This window comes from Somniosus microcephalus, chromosome 3 (assembly GCF_052327205.1).
Source record: "Somniosus microcephalus isolate GS21.2 chromosome 3, FLI_Smic_1.0, whole genome shotgun sequence".
Taxonomy (NCBI): Eukaryota; Metazoa; Chordata; class Chondrichthyes; order Squaliformes; family Somniosidae; genus Somniosus; species Somniosus microcephalus.
The window spans coordinates 197,573,800-197,590,968 of NC_140989.1; the positions used below are offsets into that span (position 1 = coordinate 197,573,800).

Sequence of the window (17,169 nt, forward strand, 5' to 3'; positions counted from 1 at the left end):
GGAGAGCCTCGGGAAATCACGGGGGGGGGGGGGGAGAGCCTCGGGAAATCGCGGGGGGAGGGGGAGAGCCTCGGGAAATCGCGGGGGCGGTGGGGAGAGCCTCGGGAAATCGCGGGGGGGGGGGAGAGCCTCGGGAAATCGCGGGGGGGGGAGAGCCTCGGGAAATCGCCGGTGGGTGGGGGGGGAGAGCCTCGGGAAATCGCGGGGGGGGGGGGAGAGAGCCTCGGGAAATCGCGGGGGGGGTGAGAGCCTCGGGAAATCGCGGGGGGGGTGGGGGAGAGCCTCGGGAAATCGCGGGGGGGGGGGGTGGAGAGCCTCGGGAAACCGCGCGGGGGGGGCGAGCCTCGGGAAATCGCGGGGCGCTCGCGCTGACCGCGCATGCGCCGCCCACAGCGGCCGTCCATCAGCCGCGCAATACGCGGGGGACCTCAGCTCCGGACCTCAGGCGCTAGGCAGGGGGAGGGGCTGGAGAGAGGGACAGAGGGGAGGGGAGGGGAGGAGAGGGAGGGATAGGAGAGGGAGAGGACATGACAGGGAGAGGGGGGACACACGGGCAGGGAGACCAAGCGCCCCAAAATTGCCCACTGACCGCGCATGCCCCGCCCGCCCACAGCGGCCGTCCATCAGCCGCGCCATACGCGGGGGACCTCCGCTCCGGACTTCAGGCGCTAGGCAGGGGGAGGGGCCGGAGGGAGGGAGACAGAGGAGGGGAGGGGAGGGAGGGATAGGACAGGGAGAGGACATGACAGGGAGAGGGGGGACACACAGGGGCAGGGAGACCAAGCGCCCCAAAATTGCCCTCGCAACGCGGGGCTCCCCAGCTAGTAGAATTATAAATAGCAACATATTTTATCAGTTGGATTTTGTATAGCAGGCGATTCACCTTCGATAAGCTTTTAGATGCTTTGATTTGATGCAGGAAGAGTAGTACACCAATGGATGTGATCTTGTAAGAAGCTGGGGGCAAAAATCTCTAGTAGGTAGAGTGGTTATACTTTAGTTGCATTAAGGCTATTGTATGTGTAGGATTTTTATTTGGTGAGCACCCATCAGGGCTGCTCTCTTCATACAGGTTGTGCTTTTGAGCTTTTCACATATAATGGGGCCAGATCTGGAGGGCTATTTGCGTTGGGGGTTTATATGAATAAATCTCTTATTTTGATGACTTAATGCTTTTTCTTCTGAATCTCTGAAGACATCAACCCTATTGTTCTCCTTCATTGAGCATTTTGTGATCTTGCTATCTGAAAAAGTAATTGGAACAAATTGAAGCAGATTCCTCTGTCCAGGTGACATTTAACTAGTGGGAATTTACCTCTTTGATAAATTCCAGGGATTTAAATATCTAGATATCTTTCCTTAGATGTTGCAGGGCATGATGGCTATAAACCTTGATTTCAAATTCTATTGAAATGGATTACACAGAGATGGAGCAGCTCTGGTGATCTCACTTTGAGGATGCATTCAATCAAGGTAAATGGAATCCTCATTTGAAGAATATTTAGTTCACTGGTATACCCACTGAGGACCATCTATAGCTTCAGTGCAGTTAAAAAGCATTGTGTTTAGAAATAGAACTACAGTACTGGGGAATTTGGTTTGTAATTTTTTACTTGTACTGCTTAGTTGACTTTGCTTTTTGTCAAGCCTCTGTTTACCCCTCCCCCATTCTTGTCATCAAGGATGATTCTTCATCTTGGGTGACAAATTTAGAAATAAGTTTTGGTTGTATGTTAAATTGGAGTAAGCAGAGATGGCTCTTACTAGCATCCATACAGACAGTAAATTTGCTTTGTTTGAATATATTTATAATATGCATTGATTTCTTAAAGTTTTATATTTGGTTAAAATTGTTATTGGGTAGGGAGAAGTTATCACTTTAACCCATGAAATTGGAATGAGGTGTTAAAACATCCTTGTACAGTTGGTGCAATTTCCAGGGCACACTAGGGAGGGATTTGGGGTCGTGTTTTGCTGCAGCAGACAAAGTTTTAGATGAACCATCTCTAATGTTTGGTTGGTTCTGATTCAGTGCAGGGTTCTGAATAGACTGTATACTCTTTCCTCCATCTTAAAAGGATGGTGCTAATAAACTTGTCTATGTTAGAGATGTGGACAGAGTGAGGGAAAACTCTTAATGTTGCCACTAGATGTATTTAGCATATTGATGAGAATATACTATATGGATAAGAACAGCAGGAGGGAGGGAGGTAGAGGTGCTTGGAGTGGAGGCTTCTGTTGCATAGAGGCACTGGTAGCAGTGATGGGGGAAGGGAATTTCTGACCAGGATTTCCTGAATGTTGACTTGGGAAATGTGTATAATTAAAATAAAACTTAATATTTATTTTAAATAATCCCAATAATTCTCCAGGCCACTTCTGTGGAAATCCATTTCAGTAATGCCTTTCACTAGGGTGGCCTTAAGCATGGATGTTGTTGTTTGAGGTCCTGTCGAGGCGGGGAAGAAGGTGATTTCTTGAGAGATTCCTCAGCAGCAACTACAGAAACCCGTAAATACTCGACTGAGTACTTAATTTAAATATATAGGTTTTCCCACTGCTGGCAAAACGTTCAACAAATCTGCCCTGATTTTATGAGCTCCGTGGTTGGTTGTGTTGTGGAGAACAATGTCACCTATCTTGGAGGGCTGAAGGGGAATCCATCTATATTGGATTCCCCAGAGGTAAGCAAGTTGAATATGTAAGTTTAATTGTGAGAGTGAAGTGTTACAGGAAGTGTGTGCACGCATGCAGGACATTTAATGTATTATTGATTTTATGGAGAAGCTGTGTGCATTATAACAGTATTGTAACACCTAGTCATTAAGATTACATTTGCAATTTTCACTGACAGTTTTGAGGATGTTTTTTCACATGTATTTAAGATGTGCACTAAGGAGTGGAGGGGAAGGGAAAGAACTAGGAATGGTTCTAACAACATCTAGTCTTCCCATTTTTTCCACACTATTTTCATCTAGTAGTCCTTCCTTTTTGTTCACTTCTGTTTTTGTAAATGACTCTTCGATTTGTTGTCAGTTTCCTTTTATGTTTTCTCTTTATTACGCTTAATTTTCAGACAAAAGGGAAGACTTGCAAGAAAGCTTTGCACCTGGTATGTAAATGTGTATTGTATTGTGTGTGCTCACTGGTCAGAACATAACATAAGAAATAGGAGCAGGAGTAGGTCAATCGGCCCCTCGAGCCTGCTCCACCATTCAATAAGATCATGGCTGATCTGATCCTAACCTCAAATCTTCTATCACTCTCCATCCCACCCGAACCCATGTGATCTCCCGGGAGAGGCGAAAAACCAGGTAAAAAACCCAATGGCCAATTTGGGAAATTCCTCTCCGACCCATCTAGGCGATCGAAACTCGTCCAGGAGATCACTCTGTCCCTATATTTTCTACAGTACTTGCCTTCTGTGAAGGCGATCTCCACCCCAGGCAGGAACAGGAATAAAACCATCTCCTGAAACCTAACACAGAATTAGAACACAAGAAGTAGGAGCAGAACCAGGCTACACAGCCCCTGGGCCCGCTCCACTACCCACAGGGCCATGACCATTCCGAACCTAGACTCATGTCCAATTTCCTGCCCGTAACCCTTAATTCCCTTTACTTCTACGAAACTATCTATTTCTGTTTTAAATTTATTTAATGATGTAGCTTCCAAAGCTTTCTGGGGCAGCAAATTCCACAAACCTACCACCCTCTGAGTGAAGAAGTTTCTCCTCATCTCAGTTTTGAAAGAGCAGCCCCTTATTCTAAGATTATGCCCCCTAGTTCTAGTTTCACCCATCATTGGGAACATCCTCACCGCATCCACCCGATCAAGCCCCTTCACAATCTTATATGTTTCAATAAGATCGCCTCTCATTCTTCTGAACTCCAATGAGTAGAGTCCCAATCTACTCAACCTCTCCTCATATGACCACCCCCTCATCCCCGGGATTAACCGAGTGAACCTTCTTTGTACTGACTCGAGAGCAAGTATGTCTTTTCTTAAGTATGGACACCAAAACTGTATGCAGTATTCCAGGTGTGGTCTCACCAATACCTTGTATAACTGCAGCAATACCTTCCTGTTTTTATATTCTATCCCCCTAGCAATAAAAGCCAACATTCCATTGGCCTTCTTGATCACTTGCTGCACCTGCATACTAACTTTGAGTTTCGTGCACCAGGGCCCCCAGATCCTTTTGTACTACAGTATTTTCCAGTTTCTTGCCATTAAGATAATAACTTGCTCTATGATTTTTCCTGCCAAGGTGCATAACCTCACACTTTCCAGTATTGTATTCCATCTGCCAAATCTCTGCCCACTTACTTAGCCTGTCTATGTCCCTTTGCAGGTTTTTTATGTCCTCCTCCCTCACTACTTTCCCTCCCATCTTTGTATCATCTGCAAACTTTGATATGTTACACTCGGTCCCCTCCTCCAAATCGTTAATATAGATTGTGAAGAGTTGGGGACCCAGCACTGACCCCTGCGGAACACCACTAGTTACTGATTGCCAGTCTGAGAATGAACCATTTATCCCAACTCTCTGCTTTCTGTTAGAGAGCCAATCCTCCACCCACGCCAGAATATTACCCCCAATCCCGTGATTTTTTATCTTGAGCAATAATCTTTTGTGTGGCACCTTGTCAAATGCCTTTTGGAAGTCTAAATACACTACGTCCACTGGTTCCCCTTTATCCACCCTGTATGTTACTTCCTCAAAGAACTCAAGCAAATTTGTCAAACATGACTTCCCTTTCATGAAACCATGCTGAGTTTGTCCTATTAAATTATGTTTATCCAAATGTCCTGTTACTATCTCCTTAATAATGGACTCTAAAATTTTACCAACCACAGATGTTAGGCTAACAGGTCTATAGTTTCCAGCCTTCTGCCTACTACCCTTTTTAAATAAGGGTGTTACATTAGCAGTTTTCCAGTCTGCCGGGACCTTTGCTGAGTCCAGGGAGTTTTGGAAAATTATTACCAATGCATCCACAATCCCTACCGCCACTTCCCTCAAGACCCTAGGATGTAAGCCATCAGGTCCAGGGGATTTATCCGCCTTGAGTCCCATTATTTTACCAAGTACCACTTCCTTAGTGATTTTAATCGTTTTTAGCTCCTCCCCCGCCACCCCCCCCCCGCCCCAGAGCCCCCTGTTTGTCCAGTGTTGGGATATTCTTAGTGTCCTCTACCGTAAAGACTGATACAAAATATTTGTTCAGCGTTTTTGCCATCGCCATGTTTCCCACCATTAATTTCCCGGTCTCATCCTCTAAGGGACCAACATTTACTTGAGCCACCCTTTTTCTTTTTATATAAGTATAGAAACTTTTGCTATCTGTTTTTATATTTTTTGCTAATTTAGTTTCATAATCTATCTTCCCTTTCTTAATCAATCTTTTAGTTATTTTTTGCTGTCTTTTAAAGACTTCCCAATCTTCTATCCTCCCACTAGATTTGGCTACCTTATATGCCCTTGTTTTTAATCGGATACTATCCTTAATTACTTTACTTAGCCATGGATGACCATCTTTTCTTTTACACCCTTTTTTCCTCAGTGGAATATATATTTTTTGGAAGTTGTAAAATAACTCCTTAAATGTACACCACTGATCATGTACCGTCTTACCCTTTAATCTATTTTCCCAATCCACTCTAATCAATTCCGCTCTCATACCTTCATAGTCTCCTTTATTCAAGCTCAGCACGCTTGTTTGAGATCCAACCTTCTCACCCTCTAATTGAATATGGAATTCAACCATGTTATGGTCACTCATTCCAAGGGGATCCTTTACTAGGACATTTTAAATTAATCCTGTCTCATTACACAGGACCAAATCTAAGGTTGCTTGCCCCCTGGTCGGTTCAGTTACATACTGCTCAAGAAACCCATCCCTAATACACTCAATGAACTCATCCTCAAGGCTGCTCTGCCCAATTTGATTTGTCCAGTTAATATGATAGTTAAAATCCCCCATAATTATAGATGTTCCCTTATTACAAGCCTCAACTATTTCCTGATTAATACTCCGTCCAACAGAGTTGCAACTGTTCGGAGGCCTATAGACTACGCCCACTAGTGTTTTTTTCCCCTTATTATTCCTTACCTCCACCCAAACTGTTTCACTATCCTGCTCCTTTGACCCAATATCATTTCTCTGTATTATAGTGATTCCTTCCTTTATTAACATAGCCACCCCACCTCCCCTCCCTTCCCTTCCTGCCTGTCCTTCCTGATTGTTAAATAACCTGGTATGTTTAATTCCCAGTCATGGTCACCCTGCAGCCATGTTTCTGTAATGGCCACAAGATCATACCCATATGTAGTTATTTGTGCCGTTAACTCATTCATTTTGTTACGAATGCTACGTGCATTCAGATAAAGAACTTTCAAATATGTTTTGTGACACTTAGTTCCTGTTTTTTCCCCTTTTACTACTTTACCTTTTACTCCATGCCTTCTGTCCCTTCCTGACACGTTCTGTTTTTTAATTCCCCCACTGCTACCTAAGTCTATGACCTTCTCTGTTGTCATTTTTATTATTTGCTCTCTAGAAACCTACCCCCCACTAATTCGTTTAAAGCCCCCTCTACAGCCCTAGTTATATGATTCGCCAGGACTCTAGTCCCAGCACTGGCCAAGTGGAGTCCGTCCCAACGGAACAGCTCCCTACTGTCCCAGTACTGTTGCCAGTGTCCCAAGAAGCAAAACCCATTTCTCCCACACCAGTCTTTGAGCCACGCATTTAACTCTTTAATTTTATTTATCCTAGCCAAATTCGCTCGTGGCTCAGGTAATAACCCAGAGATTATTACCCTTGAGGTTCTGTTTTTTAATTTGACCCCTAGCTGCTCATACTCCTTTAACAGAACCTTCTTGTCCTATCTACGTCGTTTGTACCAACATGGACCATGACAACTGGATCCTCCCCCTCCCACGCCAAGTTTCTTTCCAGCCCAGAGGAGATGTCCTTAACCCTGGCACCGGGCAGGCAACACAGCCTTCGGGACTCCCGCTCTTGACTGCAGAGAACCCTATCTATCCCCCTAATGATACTATCCCCTACCACTACAACATTTCTTTTTACTCCCTCCACTTGAATGGCCCCCTGTACCACGGTGCTATGGCTAGGTTGCTCATCCTCCCTGCAGTCCCCGCTCCCGCCCTCACAGGGAGTAAGAACCTCGATCCTGCTTGACAAGAGCAAGGGCTGCGTCTCCTTCAACACTACCTCCTGGATCCTTGTACTTGCCTCACTCGTAGTCACACTGTCCTGTCCCTGACCACGGACTACATCTGCATTAATTAATTTCATAGGTGTGACCATCTGCTGAAACATAGAGTCCAGGAACTTCTCCCCCTCCCTGATGTGTCGCAGTGTCTGATGCTCGGTCTCAAGCTCTTTAACATGGAGCTTGAGTTCCTCTAGCAGCAAACACTTATCGCAAATGTAATCACCGTGAGCCTTAATGGGGTCCACCAGCTGCTACATTTCGCAACAGTGACACATCACCTGTTCACCCATATCTATGTAATTAATTAAATTTCTTATTATTAGTTATGAAGACCCTCTGCCCCGATATAGATGATAATATTACACCATTATTTAATAGTACTTACCAACTTAAAGGTATAGAAGAGAAGGAAGAGGACCTACCAACCAGCTGATCACCAACCTCCCTCGTGAATGCTGTCTGGGGGACCTGTCCGGTTGAATTGTCTCGCTGCTCCGCTTCCGCAGTGTTGGATTAGCCTGAGAGTGGGAAGCAAAACGGAGCAAAAAGCACCCCCTCACCTCCCACTTGCCCGAACTCTCCCATATATATCAATGATGATGATTTAGACTTCAATGTTGGGGGCATGATTAAGAAGTTTGCAGATGATACAAAAATTGGCTGTGTGGTTGATGGTGAAGGGTTTGATGGAGCAAGTCGGGAGAAATTGATTCCTCTGACAGTGGAATGGTAACCAGAGGTCATAGATTTAAAATAATTGGCAAAAGAACTAGAGTGGAAATGAGAATTTTTTTCACAGAGGGTTGTTAAGTCCTGGAACACACTACCTGAAAGGGTGGTGGAAGCCAAGGGAATTTCAAAAGGCAATTGGGCATATACTTGAGGACAAATTTGCAGGGTTATGGGGAAAAAGCTGGGGTGTGGGACTAAATTGGACAGCTCTTTCAAAAAGCTGGCACAGGCATGATGGGTGGAATGGCCTCCTTCTGTGCTGTAAGATTCTATTCTATGATTCTATTCCCTGGAATAAAGAAGGTTAATGTGTGAGTTGATTGAGGTTTTGAAGATTTTGAAAGGAATTGATCAGGTAGATAGAAATAAACTTTTTCTGCTGGTGGGGGAGCCTAGGCCAAGGGGACATAACCTTAAAATCAGAAACAGGCCATTCAGGAGAGAAGTTAGGCATCATTTCTTCACGCAAAGGATGGTAGAAGTGTGGAACTCTCTCCAGACAAGGCTATTAAAGGATATGGAGCCAAGGCAGGTGGATGAAGTTAAGATACAGAGCTGTCATGATCTGATTGAATGGCGGAACCGGCTCGAGGGGCTGAATGGCCTTCTTGTGTTCCTATGTTCAATGAGAACATGCCCAATTTACATAATCGCTGTTCATAATCAAATCCCTCCATCCCCTCAATTATTCTGGTTGCTCTCTTCTGTATTAATGCAATAGCTGCAGAATCCTTTTTGTACCGCGGTGATCAGGACTGTACACAGTATTCCAAGTGCGGTCGCACCAATGATTTATAAAGTGGCAGGATTATCTCACTATTTCAACTGAATATTGATGATTTTAATGCACCCCACCATCTGATTTGCTTTATTCACTGCCACCGAGCACTGTTGTGATAGCTTCAATTTATTGTCAATCAGGACCTCCAGATCTTTCATTTTCCATGCACATTTTATTTCCATTTAAGTAATAGCCCCTTCCTGAATGTTTTGTCCACATGTGAAGCGCTTTGCATTTCTTTACATTGCATGTCATCTGCCACCTGTCTGCCTAATTCCCAAGTATTTTCCATTTCCTGTTGAGCTTTGGAGTTTACCATGTTCTATGGCTAAATTTGCAGATGATACAAAGCTATTGTGCTTGTGACTCCTAGCGCCAGATCAATTATAAAGCTATTAAACAAGAGAGGTCCCAAAACCGATCCCTCTGGGACTCCATTCGTAACATTCTCCCAGGCTGATGACGACAGTCTCTGTACCCCCACCCCCTGTTTGATTGATCAACCAATTATATATCCATTGTAAAATATTTCCACTCAATCCTGCTTTCTTTACTTTTAGTACAAGTCTTTCCAGAGGAACTGTACCAAAGGCCTTATTGAAATCCACATCCACTGCCTTACCCCAATGATACAAGATTCAATAATACAATAATGTAGCTTGATTGATGACAAAGGTAAACTATCCATCCTCGTCCTTCTTGACTTGTCTGCAGCCTTTGACATGGTTGACCACTCCATCCTTCTCCAACGCCTCTCCACCGTCATCCAGCTGGTTGGGACTGCACTCACCTGGTTCCATTCTTACCTGTCTAATCGTAGCCAGAGAATCACCTGCAGTGGCTTCGCTTTCCACTCCCGCATCGTTACCTCTGTCCCCCCCCCCAAGGATCTATCCTTGGCCCCCTCCTATTTCTCATCTACATGCTGCCCCTTGGCAACATCATCCGAAAGCACAGTGTCAGTTTCCACATGTACGCTGATGACACCCAGCTCTATCTCACCACCACTTCTCTCGACCCCTCCACGGTCTCTAAATTGTCAGACAGCTTGTCCGACATCCAGTTCTGGATGAGCAGAAATTTTCTCCAATTAAGTATTAGGAAGACCAAAGCCATTGTTTTCAGTCCCCGCCACAAACTCCGTTCCCTAGCCACTGACTCCATCCCTTGCCCCAACATCTGTCTGAGGCTGAACCACACTGTTCGCAACTTTGATGTCATATTTGACCCTGAAATTAGCTTCCAACCACATACCTGTAGCTTAACTAAGACCGCCTATTTCCAACTCTAACATTGCCTGTCTCCGCCCTTGCCTCAGCTCATCCGCTGCTGAAACCCTCATCCATGCCTTTGTTACCTCTAGACTTGACTATTCCAACACACTCCTGGCTGGCCTCCCACGTTCTACCCTCCGTAAACTTGAGGTGATCCAAAACTGTGCTACCTGTGTCGTAACTCGCACCAAGTCCCGTTCACCCATCACCCCTGTGCTCCCTGACCTACATTGGCTCCCAGTTAAGCAGCGCCTCAATTTCAAAATTCTCATCCTTGTTTTCAAATTCCTCCATTGCCTCGCCCATCACTATCTCTGTAATCTCCTTCAGCCCCACAACCCCCTGCGATATTTCCACATTCTCGCTACTCTCTGCGTAAAGACGTTTCTTCTGAATTCCCTATTTGATTTCTTGGTAACTATCTTATACTCTTTTACTCTTTCCCACAAGTGGAAACACTCTCCCTCTGTCTACTCTATCAAAACTTTCATAATTTTAAAGAACTCTATTCGCTCACCCCTCAGCTTTCTCTTTTCAAGAGAAAAGAGACCCAGCCTCTTCATCCATTCCTGATGGGTATAACCTCGCAGTTCTGGTATCATCCTCATAAATCTTTTCTGTACCTGCTCCAGTGCCTCTATATCCTTTTTATAATATGGCAACCAGAATTGTAGGCAGTACTCCAAGTGTGGTCTAACCAGGGTTCGATACAAGTTTAGCATAACTTCCCCACTTTTCAATTCTATCCCTCTAGAAGTAAACCCTAGTGCCTGGTTTGCTTTTTTTTAAATGGCTTTATTAACTTGTGTTGCTACTTTTAGTGATTTCTGTATTTTACTCCCAGATCCCTTTGCTCCTCTACCCCATTTAGATTCTTATTTTCCAAGTAATATGTGACCTTTTTTTAAAAAATAAAATGGAATACCGCACATTTATCTGTGTTGAATTTAATTTGCCAATTATATGCCCATTCTGCAACTTTATTGTCTTGTAATTTGTTGCAGTCCTCCTCAGTATTGACTATTCCCCCACCCCCCCCCCCCCAATTTGGTGTCATCCGCAAATGTAGAAATTGTTTTTGATTCCAAAGTCTAAATCATTAATATAAATTGTGGACAACAGTGGTCCCAGCACTGATCCTTGTGGGACCCTACTTTCCACTCTCTGAATAGCTACGCTTTGCCCCTACTCTGTCTTGCAGCCAGCTAGCTATCCATTCTGCTACTTATCCCCTGACTCCATGTGCTCTAACCTTATTCACTAGTCTATTATGTGGCACCTTATTGAAGGCCTTTTGGAAATCTAGATAAATTACATCTACTGCATTACCCTTGTCTATTCTCTCTCTTACTTCCTCAAAGAATTCAATGAGGCTGGTTAGGCAAGATTTTCCCTTTTGAAATCCATGCTGACTATTGATTATATTTTTGGTTTCTAGATGTTCTATTTTCTTCTTTAGTAGAGATTCCATTATTTTTCCTACCACCGATTTTAAGCTGACTATAGTTCCCTGGACATGTTCTATCTCCCTTCTTAAACATAGATATAACGTTGGCTATCCGCCAGTCTTCTGGCACTACAACTTTTTCTAACGAATTATTAGATATGTGTTATAGTGCCTCTGCTATCTCTTTTCTAGATTCTTTTAAAATGTGTGGATGTAATCCATCCAGACCAGGGGTTTTATCGTCTTTGAGTTTGATTAGTTTACTTAATATTTCTCCCCTTTTTATTTTAAATCTGCTATCATTTCTAATCTCATCTTCCGATGTCATGTCCGTCTCTCTGGTAAATACTGAAACAAAGTAATTATTTAATATTTCTGCCATTTCGCTATCACTGCCTGTGAATTTATCCTGACCGTCCCTTAGTGGCCCTATTCCCATCCCGACTTCCCTTTTTTATTTATGTGCCTGTAGAATATTTTATTTTATGTTCCTTGATAATTTAATTTCAGAGTTCCTCTTTGCCTTCCTAATTGCTTCTTTGATTTCTCTCCTAATCTCTTCATATTCTCTCTTGTCATGCTCTCCCCTGCTGTCCATGTACTTAGCATATGCCTCATTCCTTAACCTCAATTTTTCCCATGTGTCTTTATTCATCCATGGTGACTCATTAGTGTTTAGTTTGTTCTTGTTTTTAGCGGAATATATTTCTTTGAACACCGTTTTAAATATTTCCCACTGCTGCTCTACATCATTGTTTGCCAATATTGTTGTCCATTTTATTTTCCCAAGTTCTATTCTCAGCCCCTTAAAATCAGCTTTTCTCTAATCTTTCCCTGGTCTTTGTCATGCTTATGCCCTTATCAATTATTATCTTAAAGCGTATTATATTATAGTCATTATTATTGCCTAGATATTCCCCTACTTTTATTTCTTTTATCTGCTCTGATTCGTTCTCCATTACTAGATCCAGTAGCGAATCCTCCCTCGTTGGGCTTCTTACATGTAGGGTTAGAAAGGAGTCCTGTACACATTGTAAGAACCCCATTCCCTTATCCCCTTTACCTACCTCTTCTGTCCAATTAATATCTGGGTAGTTGAAATCCCCCATGATGATTATTCTATGTTTTTTACTAATTTCCCAAAATTGTCTGCATATTTCTTTCTCTACCTCCCTTCCACTATTAGGTGGTCTGACGACTACCCCTATTAGTGTGATTGATGCTTTAGTATCTTTTATCTCTATCCACATAGATTCTATTTTTGTCTTGCTGATAGCTGCGTCACTTTTTTTCTACTGCCATTCTGTTATCTCTAAGTATAGCTACTCAACCGCCCCTTTTTTCCTTTCTATCTTTTCTAAATATGTTATACCCTGCAATGTTTAATTCCCAGTCCTGATTTTTCTGTAGCCATGTCTCAAGTAATCCCTATGTCTGGTTCCTTGCAATGTATTATTGCCTCTAGTTCCCCTGTTTTATTACGGACACTGTGTATTGCTGTACAGACAGTTTAACTCATTTTTAATAGCAGTTCATCGCACTTTCTTTTTAACCATCTTTTTACACTCCTGTTCTATAACTCTATTTATTCCCTGGCCATTTATGTCGTCTTTTAGTCTGTCCTATGCTCGCTGTTTCGTTTATGTTTAGGCTTGTTTGAGTTTTTTGATGAGGTAACAGGGTGGATGAGGGCAGTGCAGCTCCTGTTGTGTACATGGACGTTCAAAAGGCGTTTGATAAAGTGCCACATATTAAGCTTGTTAGCAAAATTTGAAGCCCATGAGATAAAAAGGGCAGTAGCTGCATGGATACAAAATTGGCTAAGGGATAGAAAACAGAGTTGTGGTGAATGGCTGTTTTTCAGACTGGTGGAAGATATACAGTGGCGTTTTGATGTACATTAATGACTTGGAGTTGGGGGTACAGGGCACAATTTCGAAATTAGCAGTTGACACGAAACTTGGAAGAGTGGTAAACAGTGAGGAAGATAGTAATAGACTTCAAAAAGACATAGACAGGCTGGTGGAATGGGCAGACATGGCAGAGGAAATTCAATGCAGAGAAGTGGGAGGTGATGCATTTTGGTAGGAAGAATGAGGAGAAACCACACACACTAAATGGTACAATTTTAAAGGGGGTAGAAGAAGAGAGACCTGCGGGTGCTTGTGCACAAATCTTTGAAGGTGGCAGGGCAGGTAAACAAAGCAGTTAATAAAGCATATGGGATCCTGGGCTGTATGAGGAACCAAGGGTCTAATGAGAGTGAGGAACTTAAAGTAATTAATATCAGTAGAGAAAAGGTACTACAGAAATGAATGAGACTAAAAGCTGACAAATCCCCTGGACCTGATGGCCTACATCCTAGGGTTCTAAAAGAGGTGGCTGCAGAGATAGTGGATGCATTGGTTGTGATCTTCCAAAATTCCCTAGATTCTGGAATGGTCCCAGCGGATTGGAAGGTAGGAAATGTAACCCCACTATTCAAGAAAGGAGGGAGAGAGAAAACCGGGAACTACAGGCCAGTTAGCCTGACATCAGTCGTCGGGAAAATGCTGGAATCCATTGTTAAGGAAGTGGTATCAGGGCACTTAGAAAATCATAACATGATTAGGCAGAGTCAACATGGTTTTATGAAAGGGAAATTGTGTTTAACAAATTTATTAGAGTTTTTTGAGGATGTAACTAGCAGGGTAGATGAAAGGGAACCAGTGGATGTAGTATATATGGATTTCCAAAAGGCATTCGATAAGCTGCCACATAGGTTGCTAAATAAGATTAGGGCTCCTGGGGTTGGGGGTAATGTATTAGTATGGATAGAGGATTGGTTAACTGACAGAAAACAGAGTAGGGATAAACGTGTAATTTTCCAGTTGGCAGGCTGTAACTAGTGGGGTGCCACAAGGATCAGTGCTTGGGCCTCAGCTATTTACAATCTATATTAATGACTTGGATAAAGGGACGGAGTGCAATGTATCCAAGTTTGCTGACGATACAAAGCTAGGTGGGAAGGTAAGCTGTGAGGAGAACACAAAGAGCCTGCAAAGGATATAGACCGGTAAAGTGGCAAATGGAGTATAATGTGGGTAAATGTGAGGTTATTCACTTTGGTAGAAAGAATAGAAAAACAAAATATTTTTTTAAATGGTGAGAAACTATTAAATGTTGATGTTCAGAGAGATTTATGTGTCCTTGTACAGGAAACACAAAGTTAGCATGCAGGTACAGCAAGCAATTAGGAAAGCAAATGGCATGTTGGCTTTTATTGCAAGGGGGTTGGAGTATAAGAGTAAGGAGGTCTTACTACAATTGTACAGGGCCTTGGTGAGACCACACCTGGAGTACTGTGCACAGCTTTGGTCTCCTTATCTGAGGAAGGACATACTTGCTTTGGAGGCAGTGCAACGAAGGTTCACTAGATTGATTCCTGGGATGAGTGGGCTGTCCTATGATAGATTGTGTAGATTGGGCCTCTACTCTCGAGTTTAGAAGAATGAGAGGTGATCTCATTGAAACATACACGATTCTGAAGAGGATTGACAGGGTAGATGCTGAGAGGTTGTTTCGCCTGGCTGGAGTGTCTTGAACTAGGGGGCATAGTCTCAGGATAAGGGGTCGGCCATTTAAGACTGAGATGAGGAGGAATTTCTTCACTCGGGGTTGTGAATCCTCGAAATTCTCTACCCCAAAGGGCTGTGAATGCTGAGTCTTTGAGTATATTCAAGGCTGAGATAGATAGATTTTTGGACTCTAGGGGAATCGAGGGATATGGAGATAGGGCGGAAAGTGGAGTTGAGGTCGAAGATCAACCATGATCTTATTCAATGGCGGAGCAGGCACGAGGGGCCTTATGGCCGAATCCTGCTCCTAATTCTTATGTATAAATAGCATAGAGTACAGAAGTCATGTAGTTATGCTAAACCTGTATAAAACACTAGTTCGGCCCCAGCTGGAGTAGTGTGTTCAATTTGGGCAGCACACTTTAGGAAGAACTTTGGAGAGGATACAGAAGAGATTTACTAGAATGGTTCCAGGGATGAGGGAATACAGTTACGTGGGTAGAATAGAGGAGCTGGGCTTGTTCTCCTTAGAGCAGAGAAGCCTAAGAAGAGATTTGATAGGTGTTTAAAATCATGAAGGATTTAGATAGTGTAAATCTAGAGGAACTGTTTCCAATGGCTGAAGGGTCGATAACCAGAGGGCACAGATTTAAGGAGATTAGTTAAAGAACCAGAGGCGACATGAGGAAAAACGCTTTTACACAGTGGTTGGATTTGGAATGCACTGCCTGATAGGGTGGAGGCAGATTCAATCGCAGCCTTCAAAAGGGAATTGGATAAATACTTGAAGGAGAAAAAATTGCAGGGATATGGGGAAAGAGCGGGGGAGTGGGACTAACTGGACTGCTCTTCGAAAGAGCCGGTGCAGACTCGATGGGTCGAATGGCCGCCTTCTGTGCTGTACCGTTCTGTGATTCTAGTTCAGAAATGTTGTATCCTATAAGTCTGATCCATTATACAGTATGCAGTCTTGGATCTGCAGCTATGTTAAGTGTCAATTGGCACCTTTGAAATATACATTACACTTTGAAAGCACCTGTTGAATGTCAGGTCTCAAAAGCTGTGATTGGCTTAAATTATCACTATCTGTTGAGTTAGCTGTGCTAATTTGCTCAAATATCCATTCGTCACTAAAGGAGAAGAAAAGCTACCAAAATCAATTGGGAATCAGCAACTACAGTATGCTCTTAAATTAGAGTTGCTTTATTCAAATTGTCTGTCAATTGAAAACAAAAATCACAGAAAAACAACTCTTGTTGAAAATTTTTTGCTTAATTTAAACTATTGGTTAATTTGAATTCTCACCCAAAATGGGTCCTGACCAATAGCAATCATCACTTCATTCAAATTGACTACCTGATCAACATCCCGCGCATTGGTGTGGCAACCCTCTCCGATCAAGAATAGCAAGTACAAGATCCTTACCATTTGAGGTAAAATATCACAAGAATTTGCATTTATATAGTGCCTTTAAGGTAGAAAAACATTCCAAGGTGCTTCACAGAGCATAATTGACATTGAGCTAAAGAAAGAGATATTAGATGGGGTGATTAAAAGCTTGGTCAGCGGGGTAGGTTTTAAGGAGCATCTTAAAGGAAGAGAGGGAGGCGGAGAAGTTTACAGAAGGAATTAGAGCTTAGTGCCTAGATGGTTGAAGCCAATGGTGAGGCGAAGGGATTGTGGGATGCACAAGAGGTTTTGGATGAGCTGAAACTTACCCTAACTCGCATAATTCCTGTTCACCCATCACCCCTGTGCTCGCTAGCCTAGTTTCAACCATGGTTGTAGTTGGGGTGTTGTACTTAGCCTCACTGTCCCTGTTGTACGGCAAATGTGATTTGACATTCTGTACATTTGTTATTTTAATATAGTTGTGAAATTGTTCTGTCTGAGATATTTGTATTCTAGAAGTTGAAGATTGTGCCAGCTACTATGTGGATCCAGCTGACAGTATAAATCGGTCAACGAGCAGGCTCGAAGGGCCGAATGGCCTACTCCTGTTCCTATCTCTATGTAACTGATTACTGCACCAAGATTGTCTTTAAAACCGTTCTGATGAATTTGTTGCTTTCTGAGCCATGGCTGCAATTGAAGCTCTGACATATTTAGCATCATTATTCTCACAGAGAATGT

General features: G+C 43.1%; 1 protein-coding gene across 5 annotated transcripts in view; it reads left to right on the plus strand.

Annotated features, from left to right (window-relative positions):
* Window positions 1-17,169, plus strand: part of LOC147121665 (tubby-related protein 4-like) — a 426,260-nt gene that overhangs the window by 45,127 nt on the left and 363,964 nt on the right. For 3 of the 5 annotated variants that reach the window (XM_085982109.1, XM_085982110.1, XM_085982112.1), the window contains exon 2: window positions 3,077-3,112. The exons of the other annotated variants lie outside the window; for them this stretch is intronic. In XM_085982109.1, coding sequence (XP_085838235.1) covers window positions 3,077-3,112 — 36 coding nt within the window. The remainder of the gene's footprint in view (window positions 1-3,076; window positions 3,113-17,169) is intronic. 5 annotated transcript variants of the gene reach the window in all.